Raw genomic sequence first — 15986 nt, forward strand, 5'->3', positions numbered from 1 at the left:
GTCATAAATGGTTGAACAAGCAATAATGCTCTGAGGTGCAGTTTTGTGTTGTAGACCCATGCCTATTAGGTATTGAAATGAGAGTGTTAGTGACCAAAATTATTTTATAGAGGATTGTAAGCAGATCAGTAGTCTGGACTGAATCTGAACTCCCAGAGGCCAGTGTCCAACTCACCGGGTCATCCAGTTACCGCTTCTAAATATTAAATGCTGATCTGCATCATATTATGGCAGCACATGGTTTTCCCGGTCACACCTCAATATCAATGCATACACAAAGGATTTACAGCTCAGGATTCCTACTCGACTGTTATGCAACAACAGTTTCTGAAGACAGTTATACATAGATGCATTGAAAAGGTGGTCCAAGAATCTACCAATTGTTTGGAATCACAAGAATGACCTTTTAGCTAAGATAATGGGGTGATGCTGGCACTCATGAGAGGAAGGCAGCAAATTGGAAGAGAATCCAAAATGAACCAGATCTTGGAAAAATAAATGAGTTCTTGAGGAAAAACCCTCCATTTGCAGTTTCATTTAGGAAGGAGATGCAGTCAGTTTGGGTCTCCTCCCCAGCAGCTTCTAATTCTCGGTTTATGGATGGGTTATGCCCAGCCTATGTGCAGATCAATAATTCATTCTCACTAAGATCTAATTGCCAGATATTCCAAATTTCTGCAAAACCCAAAACAGCTCCGATGAAACAATCAAAAGGACTTTCATACTAATAAAATGAACACATTGGCTCCAATATCAAATTTATTAGGCTATATTAGCCACTGAATGTACAATACTATGGTCAATGCCCAGCTCACAGTACAATCTCATATGTTACATTCAGGCTTTGACACCATTTGGAAAAATAAACTTAATTCTACCTATAGACAAAAATAGTCTATAGAGAAAGAGTAAATCACATGGAATCTTATTTCAAGTTATAAACAGACAACTGGAGAACTAGAAGATCAAAACTATTGGAAAAAAAAAGACTAGTTTAAAATTTCCACTTGTCTGAGTGGAGTGTTCCAACTGAAGATCTAAAACCAGGGATCACACTGGTGTAAATCTGTCATATTGATTGGAACAAATGATCACTTGACCAGTGTAAACCTTTTGTTGTAGGTTTAAGAAATTAGTAAAGGTTTAAGTACAATTAAGTTAATTTGTTTAAAAACACAAGTAGACATTTCCAAGGAAATATAAATGTCTTTCTGACTACAGCAGCAGTGGTGCGGGACTGCCTTCTCAAACAAGGGGCCAGAGTTCATATCCCAGACTTCATGATATGCAGAACTTAAATGGTCTCCAAATGTTGTTGTTCAACAAGTTTCCACTCAAGCTGGACAGAATGGTATACAGTAATAGAGGGTATTCATTCTGTCATACCCCTGCCAAACCAGCAAAGCAAGACTATGAAGCTGACAAAAAACAAAAGAACTGGGCACCCTACAGAATACATACTCCTGTCCAGAGTGCTGATCCACCTGTTCAACACACGGCAAATGGAGTGGCTTATACCCTGCAATATGCACCTCTTGCTGGTTAATATAGAAATCTGCAGCCTAGACTTTCTTGGCCTTCCCACTGAAGGATAATATGAAGTTTGGAACAGAAGCAGTGCTAAGGATATAAATGATTTAACAAAATAACCAAAGATCAATTCCACTTTTTCAGGGTAACAAACCTATCCATTTAAAAGAAACTCTTCAACTACTTGTTTTACAAACATATTACAGTAATACATGTGAAAATGTAATCTGATGGACTATCAGGTAGAACCAGCACTCTTGCAGACCAGAAGGTCCCAGGTGTGATTCTTGGTTTGTACCAATGATTGCAGCTCTTGCAATAACAAGATATTACAATCGGTCTCAGCTTCCTTGCACTGGGGACAGGCAGGGAAAAAATAGAAATTTAACCACCGGGGCTCCTGTTCCCTTATACAGCCACTCCTGATGTGTGGACACCAAGATCCGGCATGGGTGTGATGACCCTCAAGGTTGAATAGCCACCATTATCTAGGGTAATGCATAGGCAGGATACTCGAGGAGCAAACCATTAAATTGTATCCCTGAATGGGATTGGGGGGGGTGGGGGTTGGAAGCAAGGATTAGCATGGCTCACTGTACCTTACCTACCTTTTCAACCCCACAACCCTCCCCCACCAATCCAAAAAAAAACAAACAGTGGCTGCTTAATTTAAACATGAATTTAGTGACAAGGGAGTTAATTTTGCAGCAGGGGTTGGGGTAAAAGAGAAGCCAGACAAAGTCCAAACTAGTCAATGAATGATTGCGAAGGAACCAAATCATGCAGACCAAGTTATATCCTTGAATTAAAGTTTGCAGTTCTAAGACAGGACAGAACACACAAACAGGTTTCAGAATTACTACACCAGACTGAAGAGGGAAATTTATAACAGTGTCCAGCGTGTCTACTCCTGGTCACTGCTCAACAAGCCTTGATGAAAATCCCACTTGAGAGCACATCGGGTTGAGGGATAACTCTCCATGGTTTAAGTCTTCTGGCAGCGACTGTCTGAGCTGATGGACAAAGAATGCCCACTTACAGGAGGCAACAGGGTGCTTGCTATTGCTGCCTTTGGAAAACTGGCACAAACATAACCATTAGAAAAACTTTCTTACTTGCTCTCAAGTAAAATAACCTTTATTGGAGACCAGCAACGTATACTGGAGGTCAGCACAATCAGATTCAATTCGCATACCCTTCACAGCCGAAATCAGTATCCAGGCCAAAGACAGATCCGGTACAGAGCACAGTACAAAACTGGGGTCTTTACTCTCTCCTCTTCCATTGACCTAGATACCTCTGACTTACCAACCTTAAGCAAATGTAAAGTTTCACTGAGGATATAACTGGGCCAAAAACTGCTTGGCAAGAGGTAAAACAGAATAGAACTTCTGTCACATATTAAGAAACATCAGATCACTGATTCGCCAGACAATTTCATTTGGCTACTCCAAGACAGAGTGCATTTTAACTGGCGGCAACACCAGTAGATGGAATAAGTTGCAGGAGCGCTTTTGGGTAGGAGGGAGAGGGGGAAAGAAAGCTGGCTGAACACAGAAGGAGATGAGCCATCTATGCTAAAGTGAGGCTGCTTCTCATTCACCTGAACCTAGGAACGTACATGGCAAATAAAACTGAAGTATATACATCTGTTGAGTGATATGCATCTGCATTACTGTAACCCAGGTGTGACAAGACAGACAACCAGACGATAAGTGTTTGATTTCCAGGCCACCCCAAACCCTGCGAGAAGCCAAATCTCACTTGTCAATTGCCGAAGTCCAAACAACCATTACCTCAACCAACCTCCTCGAGTCAGTCCAGCCACAGGCGGCATGCCTGGTGGTGGTGGCGGTGGTGGTCCAGGAGGTTGGCCCCCAGGTGGTACTGTGGGGGGAGGGTAGCTGGTTGGTGGAAGACCTAGTGCTGGCGGAGGTGGCACAGTGTGAGCGGGGGGAATCCGAGGAGGGGGTAGGTAAGTAGGATTGTACCCTGGCGGTGGATATCCTGGAGTAGGAGGGGGGATGTTAGGTGGATAATTTGTGGGAGGAGGCACAGATGGATTGGGGTAAACATGTGGGTGGTAAGGGACATGTGTTGGCGGTCCATAAGATGGAATGCTTCCATAAGAGGGTCCGTCAGTCTTCATCATAGATTGCAAACTCTGGAAACCTTCCCCAGACATGTAGGAGCTGGTTGTTGACATTCCCATTATGTAGGCAGCAGAGGGTGGAGGTCTCTGGGGCATCTGTGGCTGGTGTACAGTAGGAGGATGAAGAGGTGGTGGGATAGAGGCTTTTGCCACTTCAGAGGAGTTTGCTGTTGAAGGTGGTTCACTTTCTATAACGTTGGTCCCTGTATTTACAGCTGGTTTGCGTTCTGCAAATTAAAAAAAATCAAATTTTATCTTCAAAATATTGAACAAAATGCACTGACTTTGTACGTGAACACTGAACAGCATCCTGCACTTAGGAAGGGGTGGAGGGAAGAGTAAAAAAAAGAGTGAAAGAGAGGACATGGCAGACACACAGTAAAAAGGATAGGGAACACAGTGTGATGATTAACCTGCAGATTTGCTCAAACATGAAGGAGTTTTCAAAGTGTAGTCAGTGACTGTGGAACCATACCTCAGTAAGGAATCAACACCTTCAAGAGTTAGGGCTGGGGGAAGAGCGGAGCCTGGTCTTTTACAGATACATACATTACATATCCTGCACCTCTAATCCCCAGTTAATACCCACCACCTGAATCTAATTAAATACCCAATTAATGTACAATTAACAAATGGGACAGATTTGGCACAAAAGGGGGAAAAAATGATGTGATCACAAAATCGATTAGAGACAAATTCAATGCAGAATTCCATCCCTCCATGCACCTGGAAATGGAAAGCACACAGCAGAAAATAAAACTGAAGCATAACCACCAAAGGATATGCGTCCATATCTTCCAGATTAATCTGCACAACTCCTGAAGGGGTGTAATTTCACATGTACCAATTGTTTTGATACCTTTTTCAAGTTTGATATATATTAATGACCTGGACGTGGATATGGAGGGTTTAATTTCAAAAAGTTTGCACACGAGGATAGTAACAAAGTTCAGGAAGATACAAACAGACTGGTGAAATGAGAAGAGACATGGCAGATTAAAATTTTACAATGAAGTATGAAGTGATGCATTTTGGTCAGAAGAATGAGAAAAAGACAATATCAATTTAAATGGTAATTAAGAAAGTAGGAAATAGGACCAGGAGTAAACTATACGGCCCCTCAAGCCTGCTCCGCCAATTCAGTACGATCATGGTTGATCATCTGCCTCAACTCGACTTTCCCGCCCACTCCCCATATCCCTTGATTCCCTGACACACCAAAAATCTGTCTACCTCAGCCTTAAATACTCAACAACGCAGAAACCACAACCCTCTCGGGGAGAGAATTCCAAAGATTCACAACCCTCTGAGGGACACCTTATCTCAGTCCTAAATGATCGACCCCTTATCCTAACGCTGTGCCCGTGTTCTGGATTCCCCAGCTAGGGAAACATCGTCTCAGTGTCTACACGGTCAAGCCCCTTCTGAATCTCGTACATTTCAATAAATCACCTCTCACCTTTCTAAACTCCAGAGTTTAGGCCCAATTTACTCAGCCTCTCATCATAGGGCAACCCGCTCATCCCAGGAACCAATCTAGTGAACCTTCACTCACTGCCTCCAATGCAAGTATATCCTTCCTTAAATATGGAGGCCAAAACTGCACACACTACTCCAGGTGTGTGGTCTCATCAAAACCCTATACAACAGTAGCAAGACTTCCTTATTCTTGTACTCCAAGCCCCTTGCAACAATGGCCAGCATGCAATTTGCCTTCCTAATTCCTTGCTGTACTGCATGCTAACTTTGTGTTCCTTGTACGAGTACATCCCAAGTCACTCTGAAACTTTAGAAGTTTCATGCCTTTTACAATAATTCTGCTTTTCTATTTTTACTACCCAAGTGAATAACCTCACATTTCCCAACATTACACTCCATCTGCCACCTTTTTGCTCATTCACTTAACCTGTCTATTTCTTTGCAGCCTCTGTCCTCCTCACAGCTTACATTCCCACCGAGCTTCGTAACAGCAGCAAACTTGGATACATTACTCTCAGTTTCTTCGTCCAAGTCATTAATATAATTGTAAACAGATGAGGCCCCAGGACTGATCCTTGTGGCACTCCACTAGTTACAGCCCGCCAACCTGAAAACACCCCGTTTATCCTACTCTGTGCTTCCTGTCCGTTCACTCTCATTCTATTTTTCACCATCAACTTTACAATTTTGATGGGGATGTAGGATAGAAAGGCTTGTGCAGATACATACATAAATCTTCGAAGGTGATAGGACAAGTCGAGAACGCCGTTTAAAAAAAGCCTGCCATCTTTGACTTTATTAATAAAGAAATAGAGCACAAAAGCAAGGAAGTCGTGTTAAACCTTCATAAAACACTTAGGCCTCAACTAGAGTACTGTGGTTTTGTTCTCTTTAGAGCAGAGACCATCACATTGAGTAATTCAAAAACTACAATATAGGTAATATATGGTTGATAAAACAAATCATAGGCTGGAACAAAAATACAACTCTGTCAGAGCATCAGTGTTTACAATTTACTGAGAAATTAAAAAGCTCACCTGGAGGAGGATGGCTAGTTGGTGGTAGTGCTGGATGAGGGGTTTCCAATTTGGGAATTTTAGGAGGCTGTAGTTCTGTGGGGCGTCGAAAAACACACAGATAATACACATGAACTTCAGGTACTTAGAATTATGAATACCAAAGTACTGAAATCAATAAATCTAGTATTTTGAGGGCTAGCACCAGAAAATAAAATCATGAAAACTGCCCAATTAAAACCCAACTGTTCACTAATGTCCTTCAGAGAAGGAAACCTGCTCCCCTACCCAGCCTCGCCAAATGTGACTTTACTCCACACTCATGCCCTCTGAAGAAGCTTGGCAATCCACTCACACACAAACAATAGCTACATTCAAGAAGCCTATCACCAGCTCCAGGTAACAAAGGATGGACAGTATATACACATACTTTATGGTACAATCAGTGCTAAGAGTGTGGCTATGAAGAACATTGAAGTCTAAAAATACACCACCTATTGTCTTGCCATCTTCCTTTGGAGAAGCAACCTAACAAAGGAAGAACAAATGCAAAAGATTAGATTCAATGTGTTACTCTGACAGCAGAAACAACTTGCAGAGGCAGTAGAATGGAGTTCTGCAGCATGTTTCATTCTGTTCTCAGACTGCACACACAATCTCCAAGAATATACGAGCAGAATATAATGGTACCTTTACTTATATTGCTTCACTTACCGCAGCTCGTTTGATCTGCCGAGGTGGTGTTGACTGAGGTGAAAGTTTCTTTGTTTGCTGCACCTGCAGCGGTGGTATCGGTTGCTCCAAGCTTGGGATTGTTGGCAATTGCTGTTGGGGTGCCTGGGGCATCTGTTGTTGGCCCTGAGAATAAAGGTCCAGTATCTGATGGCAGATGTCTGCGCAAGACCAATAGACACACATCAGTTACATTAATGGTACGGAGCCTTTTAAAAGAAAGTCATGAAGTTGCGCAGACAGATTTTATACAATGGATTAAAGTCAAACTCGGTTAAAGGCTCTATAAAGCTAAAGTGGCAAAGAAGAATGATTGCATTAGGTTACAAAACAGAAACACCTTAACTTGATTTACTCAGTTGCTTCATTCCAGTAGAAAGGGACATTAGTTACAATTAAAAAAAGATTCTTTAAATTCTCATTGAAGCACTGGGCTAGTTTATTGGGACTAGGAATTACTACCAGCTCTCCATCAATTATACTATCAAGAAGTTTTAGGAAGTCACATTTTTGTCTCCACTTTCCTTTAAGTTTAGTTCTATGTCTCAACCTTTACACTGTACTGAGCCAAAGGCATGGTTGTAAAGCAAATACAAGGTCAGCAAAACATTAGCTCATACCACAGCAGAAACAAAGATCTACTTTGATCTCTTCAGCTTAAATTCAATATGGAAATCAAATATTTAAAAATAAAACAAAGATCTCAAAAGTAAAAAGGTGAGAAATATACATACACAAAAACACACATTTACATCGTTGAGTGGAGTCCCACTTTCTTGAAACCATATTGCCAACACTGCTTTAGTGATCTTGACTGTTTACTGTACCTTCCAGTAATTCCACAGGCACATCCTGTACAAACTGCTCCCACCATCTCCTGTAAATGGGCTTGGCTGACCACTCCTGGATCTCAAATTTGCACAGCCTACCGGCTAGGTACATCACAGCCACAGCAATGATCTCTGGTTCCCACTGCAGACACAGCATGGTGCACAGGCTGCAAGACAAACAGTATGTTAATACAGGAGCCAAAGTACAAAATAAAAAGAAAAATAAAGTCCAAACACATGCAGTAAAGAACTTTATGCTGTTAATGTATAAATAGCTTTGGAAAGAGTAGATTTTAAAAGATAGTTTACCTATCATTTACAAAGGTCCAAGCCATTTGCACCAGCTTTTGAAGTTTGTTTTTGTCACCTACAGAAAGAGAAAATTGGACTAACATTATGTGTAACCTCTAAGTTCAAAACCTATGAAATAAGAAGAAAAGGAGGGTTAGGATTAAGGCCTAGAGTTTATTACATTTTAAACCTGTACCTATTAGCGCTGAAATACAATTAACTCACGTTATTTTCACATCACATTTGAAAAGTCTATATCATTTTAGTAAGCTTTCCAACTTTAAGCCATTAACAGATTTCATGCTTCATTTTGCTACAGCTTCCAGTTCAGCCCAATCACTTCACTTGGGGATGTCCAAGTTTTTTGTCACAAGAGATCACATGGAGCCCCCCAGGCTACATATAAAGTTCACACGTGCTCAATTTGCATATACACCAAGGTGATATGATCTTGGTGTTCAGATTTATAGAGTCATAGAGTTGTACAGCATAGAAACAGGCCCCTTCGGCCCACCGCGTCCATGCCGACCGTAATGACTATCTATACTAATCCCATCTGCCTGCATTAATTCAATATCCCTCTATGCCTTGCTCATTCAAGTACCTGTCCAGATGCCTCTTAAATGTCGCTACTGTTCCTGCCTCCACCAGCTCCTGCGGCAGCTCATTCCAGACACCCACTATTCTTTGTGTGAAAAATTTACCCCTTTGATCCCCTTTAAACCTCCTCCCTCTCACCTTAAATCTATGCCCTCTAGTTTTAGTCACCCCTACCATGGGAAACAGACTCTGGCTATCTACCCTATCTATGCCTCTCAATTTTATATACCTCTATCATGTCCCCTCTCAGCCTCCTTCGCTCCAGGGAAAAAAGACCCAGCCTATCCAATCTCTCTTTATAACTCAAGTCCTCCAAACTAGGCAACATCCTTGTGGATCTTTTCTGCACCCTCTCTAGCTTAATCACATCTTTCTTGTAGTGTGGTGACCAGAACTGCACAGTGTACTCCAAATGCGGCCTAACCAACGTTATGTACAACTGTAACATGACGTCCCAACTCTTGTACTCAATGCCTCAGCCGATGAAGGCAAGCATGCTATACATCTTCTTCACCACCCTGTCTACCTGTGTTGTCACTTTCAGGGAACTATGTACTTGCACCCCAAGGTCTCTCTGCTCAACAACACTCCCCAGGGCCCTGCCATTCACTGTATATGTCCTGCCCTGGTTTAACTTCCCAAAATGCATCACTTCGCACTTGTCTGCATTAAATTCCATTTGTCAAACCCTTGCTCACTTTCCCAGTTTATCTATATCCTGTTGTAACCTTTGACAACCTTCTTCACTGTCCAATTTTGGTGTCATCTGCAAACTTACTAATCATGCCCCCTACATTCACATCCAAGTCATTAATATATATGACAAACAACAGAGGGCCCAGCACCGATCCCTGCGGCACACCACTAGTCACCGGCCTCCAATCTGAAAAACAACCCTCCACTACCACCCTCTGCTTCCTATCACCAAGCCAACTTTGTATCCACTTGGCTAGCTCACCCTGGATCCCATGTGTTCGAATCTTCTGGACCAGCCTATCATGCAGGACCTTGTCAAAGGCCTTGCTAAAGTCCATGTAGACAACGTCCACCATCCTGCCCTCGTCAATCCTCTTGGTCACCTCCTCAAAAAACTCAAATTCGTGAGACATGATTTCCCACGCACAAAGCTATGCTGACTATCCCTAATCAGACCATGCCTTTCCAAATGCATATAAATCCTGTCTCAGAATCCCTTCCAATAACCTTCTCACCATTGATGAAAGGCTCTCTAACCTGTAGTTCCCTGGCTTATCCCTGCTGCCCTTCTTGAATAAAGGCACATTAGCTATCCTCCAGTCTTCCTGTACCTCACCTGTGGCTAATGAGGATACAAAAATCTCTGCCAGGGCTCCAGCAATCTCCTCCCTTGCTTCGCACAGCATCCTAGGATACACCTGGTCAGGCCCTGGGGATTTATCCACCTTAATACGCTTCAAAACCTCCAACACCTCCTCCTTTGTAATGTTGATATGCTCCAGGATATCACTGTTCCCTCCCTTGAACTCATTTAGAATGTGCCTTGGCCACTAAAAATAGCCCTTTTCAAATTTCTAGGCTGCACAATTCACACACGACAAATTAAAGAGTAAGATATACAAGTACAAATAGAATGAAGCTTTCTAGACTTCAAAGCCAGATTTTCGTGGCTATGTAGTCACATGTAGCTTGAGTCTGCATTTTGGACACCCCACGTTAACTTTGAATATATGTATTATGAGGTATGGTTGAGACTATCTGCACAACATGCATATCATAGAAAGCAACAGTTCACGCTTCAAGTTCATGTCTGAAGATCTGCCCCCCCAATATGCACTGCAAAAATGTAAAAGCACCACATGGCATAGTACTTAGCCAGGAAAATCCCAGGGCTGGAGCACGGTCTGTCTGCTTATTTCAAGAAGACGACCAAACAAACAAAAAAAAAAAAAAGAGGGAAGGCAACACAAATTGATAAATGCAGCTTCAGCTTCAATTGTTTTTTATGGAAAGAATGGGGGTTGGGGGTGGGCGGTGCAGGCAGCGGGATTGGGTAGTTGGTGACGGTGGTAGAAACACAGGGATACAATGGGTCACGGTGTCTTGCTCACGTCCTCTACCAGAGAGGTGTGTACATAAAAACATAACAAATAGGAGGTGGGAGGCAATATGGCCCCTCAAGCCTGCTCTGCCACTCTAAGCTTGTGGCTGATCTTCAACCTCACTCCATTCACCTACCTTATCCCCACATCTCTGAGCATCAATCTCAGTCTTGAATATACTTAACAATGGAGCATTCACAATCCTCTGGAGTAAAGAATTCCAATGATCCACAACCTCCTGAGTGAAGAAATTTCCCCTCGCCTCATCTTAAATGGCTGATCCTTTATCCTGAGACAGAGTTTTAGTCTCTAGCCTGGGAAAACAGCATCTGCACATCTACCCTGTCAAGCTCGCTAAGAATTTTAAACATGTCAATAAAATTTAATAAGCGGATAAGCGGATAGTATGGAGTTTGGCTCCAATGTCCCTCCAAGCTGAAAAAACACTTTTGAGGTCTACAGATTAAAAAATGAACAATTGGCCAACAAACAAAAGGGTTGCAAGTGCCCAGGGAGCCGTACCCCACAAGAATTAAAACTGAAGGTTCAGGTGGATGGGAGGGGCATTGGAGGAGCAAAGGAGAAATAATTATACTGTGAACCATAGACAGATACAAGCAAGACAGCCAAGTGCATGTTCAGGGTCTACATCTACAATCAGTCTATCCCCAATAAAAGGAAAAGAAAAGAATTAAAATACTAAAAAGTAGTGGCTCTGAAACTATAGGGATGATATAGGGCATTTTTATAGCAGTTTGCAAGGGCTGGGGGCCAAATCTGACTTGGCAAGTCTTTAGCACTTGTAAATGGTACTATAAAAGGCCTCTAATCCACCAAAACATAAAGAGTAAGTAATATAATTCTGGAATGCAATTGTAGAGCAAACAATTGTATTGGTGAAACTGGAAAAAGGGCACCACCAGGAAGTTTTAAAATTTGAGGCACCCCCACCAAGGCCCTGCAGCAAGCATCAAAATAAGCTAACTCAGCATAGTCTAGGGATCAAACAAGACCCATTTTATTTTCTATGGCTTGGTACATTAGACAGTGCATTTACGAAGTGAGTTATACAGTGGGTGGGTGAGTGGGAGGGGAATATGCCCACACCACTCACAGGTTATGTGCTGGACATCGCATTACTTCTGGTAACCACACTTGTGTGTACACAGACACACACTCCCATATCCACATTTTCAGATAAATATGCAGCACTGACTGCCAAAGTCATTAATCCTTCAGCGTGAACATCCGACAGATTACACAGAGCAAGCTAGCTGTCAGCATTGACATGCACAGATCAAACAAAACCACAATATAAAAGATTTATCATATAACAGATGCACAAGTGAATTTAAGGCTATAATCAAATTGTGGAATTTATTTCTCAAGTTTTGAAAGAGAATGTTTGTTTCATTAGTTTACAAAGTCATCTCCGTCCAAGCAGATTATCTTGTAGTCACTTAGTTATCATTGGTTACTAGAGTGAACTGAGTCTACTTTATTGTGCAGAGATCACCTCTTGAAAACTTCCAAGGATCTAGAACCCAGATTTTTATCCCATATAGTATTGCAATTACTGATCTTTCAGAAATCAGTAGCTGTAGTTTAAGTTTTGTTTGAAATATGTGCTTTCCATGCTAAACAAGCAGTGTTTAAAAAAAGCAATCTGAAGTGCAATAAATGAGAGATTGCAGATACTCTGCATAAACACCTAATTCCAGTACCTTTAAGTTGTTTAGCATACTTAAGCAAGAACTGATAAGGATGTTCGACCTGCAAGTCAAATTTAATTGTCTGTAACAGTATCCTCTCCAGTACCATGACTTCTTCCTAATTTAGAAACAAGACAAAGAAACAGAATAAGTGAAGGCATGCTACCCCATTTCAAAACCATAGTACAGTAGTGCTGTAGCAACACACATGCATAGAACTACATAATTCCATTATATAGTATTTTCTTTCGAGTGCTGTGGCACAGTGGCCTCACAGCTCCAGCGAACCAGCCAAAGACTTGGAGGTTGATAGGTAAATTGGCCATTGTAAATTGCCCCTAGTGTAGGTAGGTGGTAGGAGAATGGTGGGGATGTGGTAGGGAATATGGGATTAACGTAGGATTAGTCTAAATAGGTGGTTGTTGGTCGGCACAGACTCGGTGGGCCGAAGGGCCTGTTTCAGTGCTGTATCTCTCCATGACTCTAGATACAAACCCCCATTCATAAAGAAAACATTTGGAGTCCCTATTCTCCAAAGCCTGTCTCTAACTCTCATCTCATTCTTTTCACCTCTACTCTTTTCCTCCTCCCTCCTTCCCCTTCAAGCAAAAAAGGATCTTATGGGCTAGATCAAAGAAGTACATGGACTGAATTTGGACCAGGGACTATACGTCGAACATCAATGATCCTTATAAATGGAAATCACAGTGCATAGGGATTTCACTCTGCAACAATTTCAGTTCAGCATGGATTACAAAAACAAGTCTGCAAGGTTCGGTCAAGGGATACTCAATATTAGCCAATCACACTTATTAGATTAAAAGCAAAATACTGCGAATGCTGGAAATCTGAAACAAAAACAAGAAATGCTGGATTCACTGACCCGAAACGTTAACTCTGCTTCTCTTTCCACAGATGCTGCCAGACCTGCTGAGTGAATCCAGCATTTCTTGTTTTTGTTTCACACTTATTAGATTATATCTGCTTGCATCTACACCTCCTTACTCCATCAAATATTATTTCACCTTGGGGGAGGGGGGTGCAGTATGTAATACTTGTGTCAGATTTTACAGTATTCAATGAGAAACCCTGAGATAAGTACCAGTTAAAAATAAAATTTGACCATAGAGGATTGCAGATACAAAAACTATTTACCACACTGTTAATGTGTATATTTAAAATATACAAAACTATACAAAATTAACACTAACCTTGGGATCATCTCCAAATTGTGAAAACTGTACATCATTCAGCAAACTTCGTGCAGTTTTAATGATGTCTTTACACTTTTTGGGAGTTTCTTCTACTTTCCCAGCCAGAAAGAGACAGCAGGCTCCTGTAACCTACAAAGTAAATTAATATAAAAGAAGAAATGGTTAAGTTAGGAAAACACGAGTATGACATCTGCTGCAGCGAACAAAATGTATTAAGACAGTGCAACTTTGTGATGCCCACTGTTCAGATTTTGTAAAGAATATTTCAACAGAACAATATGGAATCAGCAGGGATTGGCATCCAACCAGAACACCATGAAATCATGCATTAAAGTTCTTTTTAAAGTGTCAATGTCATTTAATAGCAGTCACTGCAAGCCCCAGACATTGTTTAAAAAGTAAACTAAATGTATTTTACTGTTTATTTTCCTGTGCCATGCTCTTTCCTCAGCTGAACCGCCAGCTATCCAATCTGCTTCAAGCCTGTGCCAAGCTCTGTAATTAGTTTCTCAGAGCTACACATTACTGATGGCGCCTGAGTTTTTTTTCTCATCGTGCTTGGCTTGTCAGATGGCACAGCCAATAGGGGAACCTGCTTCTACCATTCAATGCAATGGCGAAATGCTGCACTGTTACACAAGAAAACCACCATGCATGGCTTAGCTCTGCAAAACTAACATGGATAATATTTCAACCGTCTTCATTTCTGTGCTATATTACAATGCAAGTATACTCTAAAGTTGGTTTCAAGTTTTTCATCAAGATGCAGACTTTTGTTTGGGGTGAGAGACAAAAACAAATTCACCAAACACAAACTCTTGGAAATGCATGTATAACCAGTTTGGCACCAGGGACAATGTATTCTGGAATACAGATGTCAGAAGTTCAGACTAAAGTCGATTTTAAGGTACCATACCAACACTTACTTTTAACCAAATATTTATCATAAATACAGCATTAATATTGTTAAAATTCCAGAAAGCTTGTTCTTAGCTTGAGAAGCTAAGAAAATAAAACAATTTGTTAAAAGCACTTTAGCTTTAATTACATTGAGACACCCCTCATCTAGCACCCCTAACAATTGCTTTGTACTAGCATTTCTTTTGGTGAAACAATCAGATAGCTGATGACTTGCATCTACCCATTTAAGTTTGGAGTTTTCCTTTCCCTCCAGCATTTGTTTCAATCCAGCAAGGTCAATGCATAGTCTTTTCTGTGTAGAGTGTACATTATCACATAAGGAACGATTATCCACATAACATTCAATGGGTAGCCTACCTTCAGTAAGTCCCTTGCTCAGAATGTCACCAAAAATATTTGGCAAATAGAACTCCATATCCACTGCCGCCACAAGACCCAGTGTTTCAGCAGTTAAAGTGCTTTTAATGAACAATTTTATTTTTAGTTTCCCAAGCCAAAGGACATTTCCCATTTTCACCCATCAGAAATATTCTGAAACCAGCTGCACTTGAATATCCATCAGGAAGATTAGCATGTGAAGCATCACTAAACATTACTAGCTTCATGTTCTTTGGGTCACTTAAGGATGGGAACTTCAGTACACATTTCTCCAGATTTAAATTTTTAATGTTTTATTTGCTCTTAAAACATTCTCAACTTTGAGGCTTCATCATCATGCTCAACTCCAGCACATTGGAACTAGTATCAAGTCTAGTCTGATTGACAAATCAAGCTTCACAATTGCTCAGTCTCTGCTTTAGATATATCGTCTTTCTGTGATGACCTAGCATGATTAACCAGGATGGGAGTAACAATGTCTAAATAGGATTATTGTTTTAAAGTTATTCCAGACTTAGTCTGCTTAATATCTAAACCAATATATTTAAAGGCCTCACAAGCCTGACTCCCAATCTTAAATTTTGCCCTAATCTTAACATATTTCTCAAAATCCGCAATACCACCCCATAAGAGATCAACGCACATCATGAAGATGCCTGAAAGTTTCTCTTTATACCAATAAAACATGGCAGGATCTGCTTTTAGTTGAACACAACCAATTTTCAATAAAACAGAACTCACTGAGAAATACCAGACGCTGGAAGCTTCATTCAGGCCATAGACGCATGTGCTCAGTTTCCATAGTTTTCCTTCTGCATCTGCTGCCTCTTTAGGTGGTATCACCCTGCAGCAATGCAGCTTTTATGTCAATGGATCTACACTCCCATGAATATGTGGACAAAACAGCTAAAAAAGATTTACAAGATTACTTTTCCAGCTGTGGGAGAGTCCACTCTAACATTGATATCATCCAATCACTCTTCAAAACCCCTCGCAACTAACCTCGCCTTATAAGTTCCATCAGGAAGGACTTTTTCAGTAAAAATCCATCTA

General features: G+C 41.1%; 1 protein-coding gene across 2 annotated transcripts in view; it reads right to left on the reverse strand.

The window, feature by feature from the left end:
* Positions 1-746: 746 nt before the first annotated feature.
* Positions 747-15986, reverse strand: part of ccnk (cyclin K) — a 42232-nt gene continuing 26992 nt past the window's right edge. Inside the window, exons 4-11 of one of the 2 annotated variants that reach the window (XM_068038704.1) lie at positions 13632-13763; positions 12433-12538; positions 8049-8106; positions 7737-7906; positions 6892-7070; positions 6672-6705; positions 6199-6273; positions 747-3909 (exon numbers count right to left, since the gene is read on the reverse strand). In XM_068038704.1, coding sequence (XP_067894805.1) covers positions 3323-3909; positions 6199-6273; positions 6672-6705; positions 6892-7070; positions 7737-7906; positions 8049-8106; positions 12433-12538; positions 13632-13763 — 1341 coding nt within the window. In that variant the 3' untranslated portion in view covers positions 747-3322. Of the gene's footprint in view, positions 3910-6198; positions 6274-6671; positions 6706-6891; positions 7071-7736; positions 7907-8048; positions 8128-12432; positions 12539-13631; positions 13764-15986 lie in introns of both variants that reach the window. The other variant, XM_068038703.1, reaches the window with a different exon arrangement.

Source organism: Heterodontus francisci, chromosome 9 (genome assembly GCF_036365525.1).
Source record: "Heterodontus francisci isolate sHetFra1 chromosome 9, sHetFra1.hap1, whole genome shotgun sequence".
Taxonomy (NCBI): Eukaryota; Metazoa; Chordata; class Chondrichthyes; order Heterodontiformes; family Heterodontidae; genus Heterodontus; species Heterodontus francisci.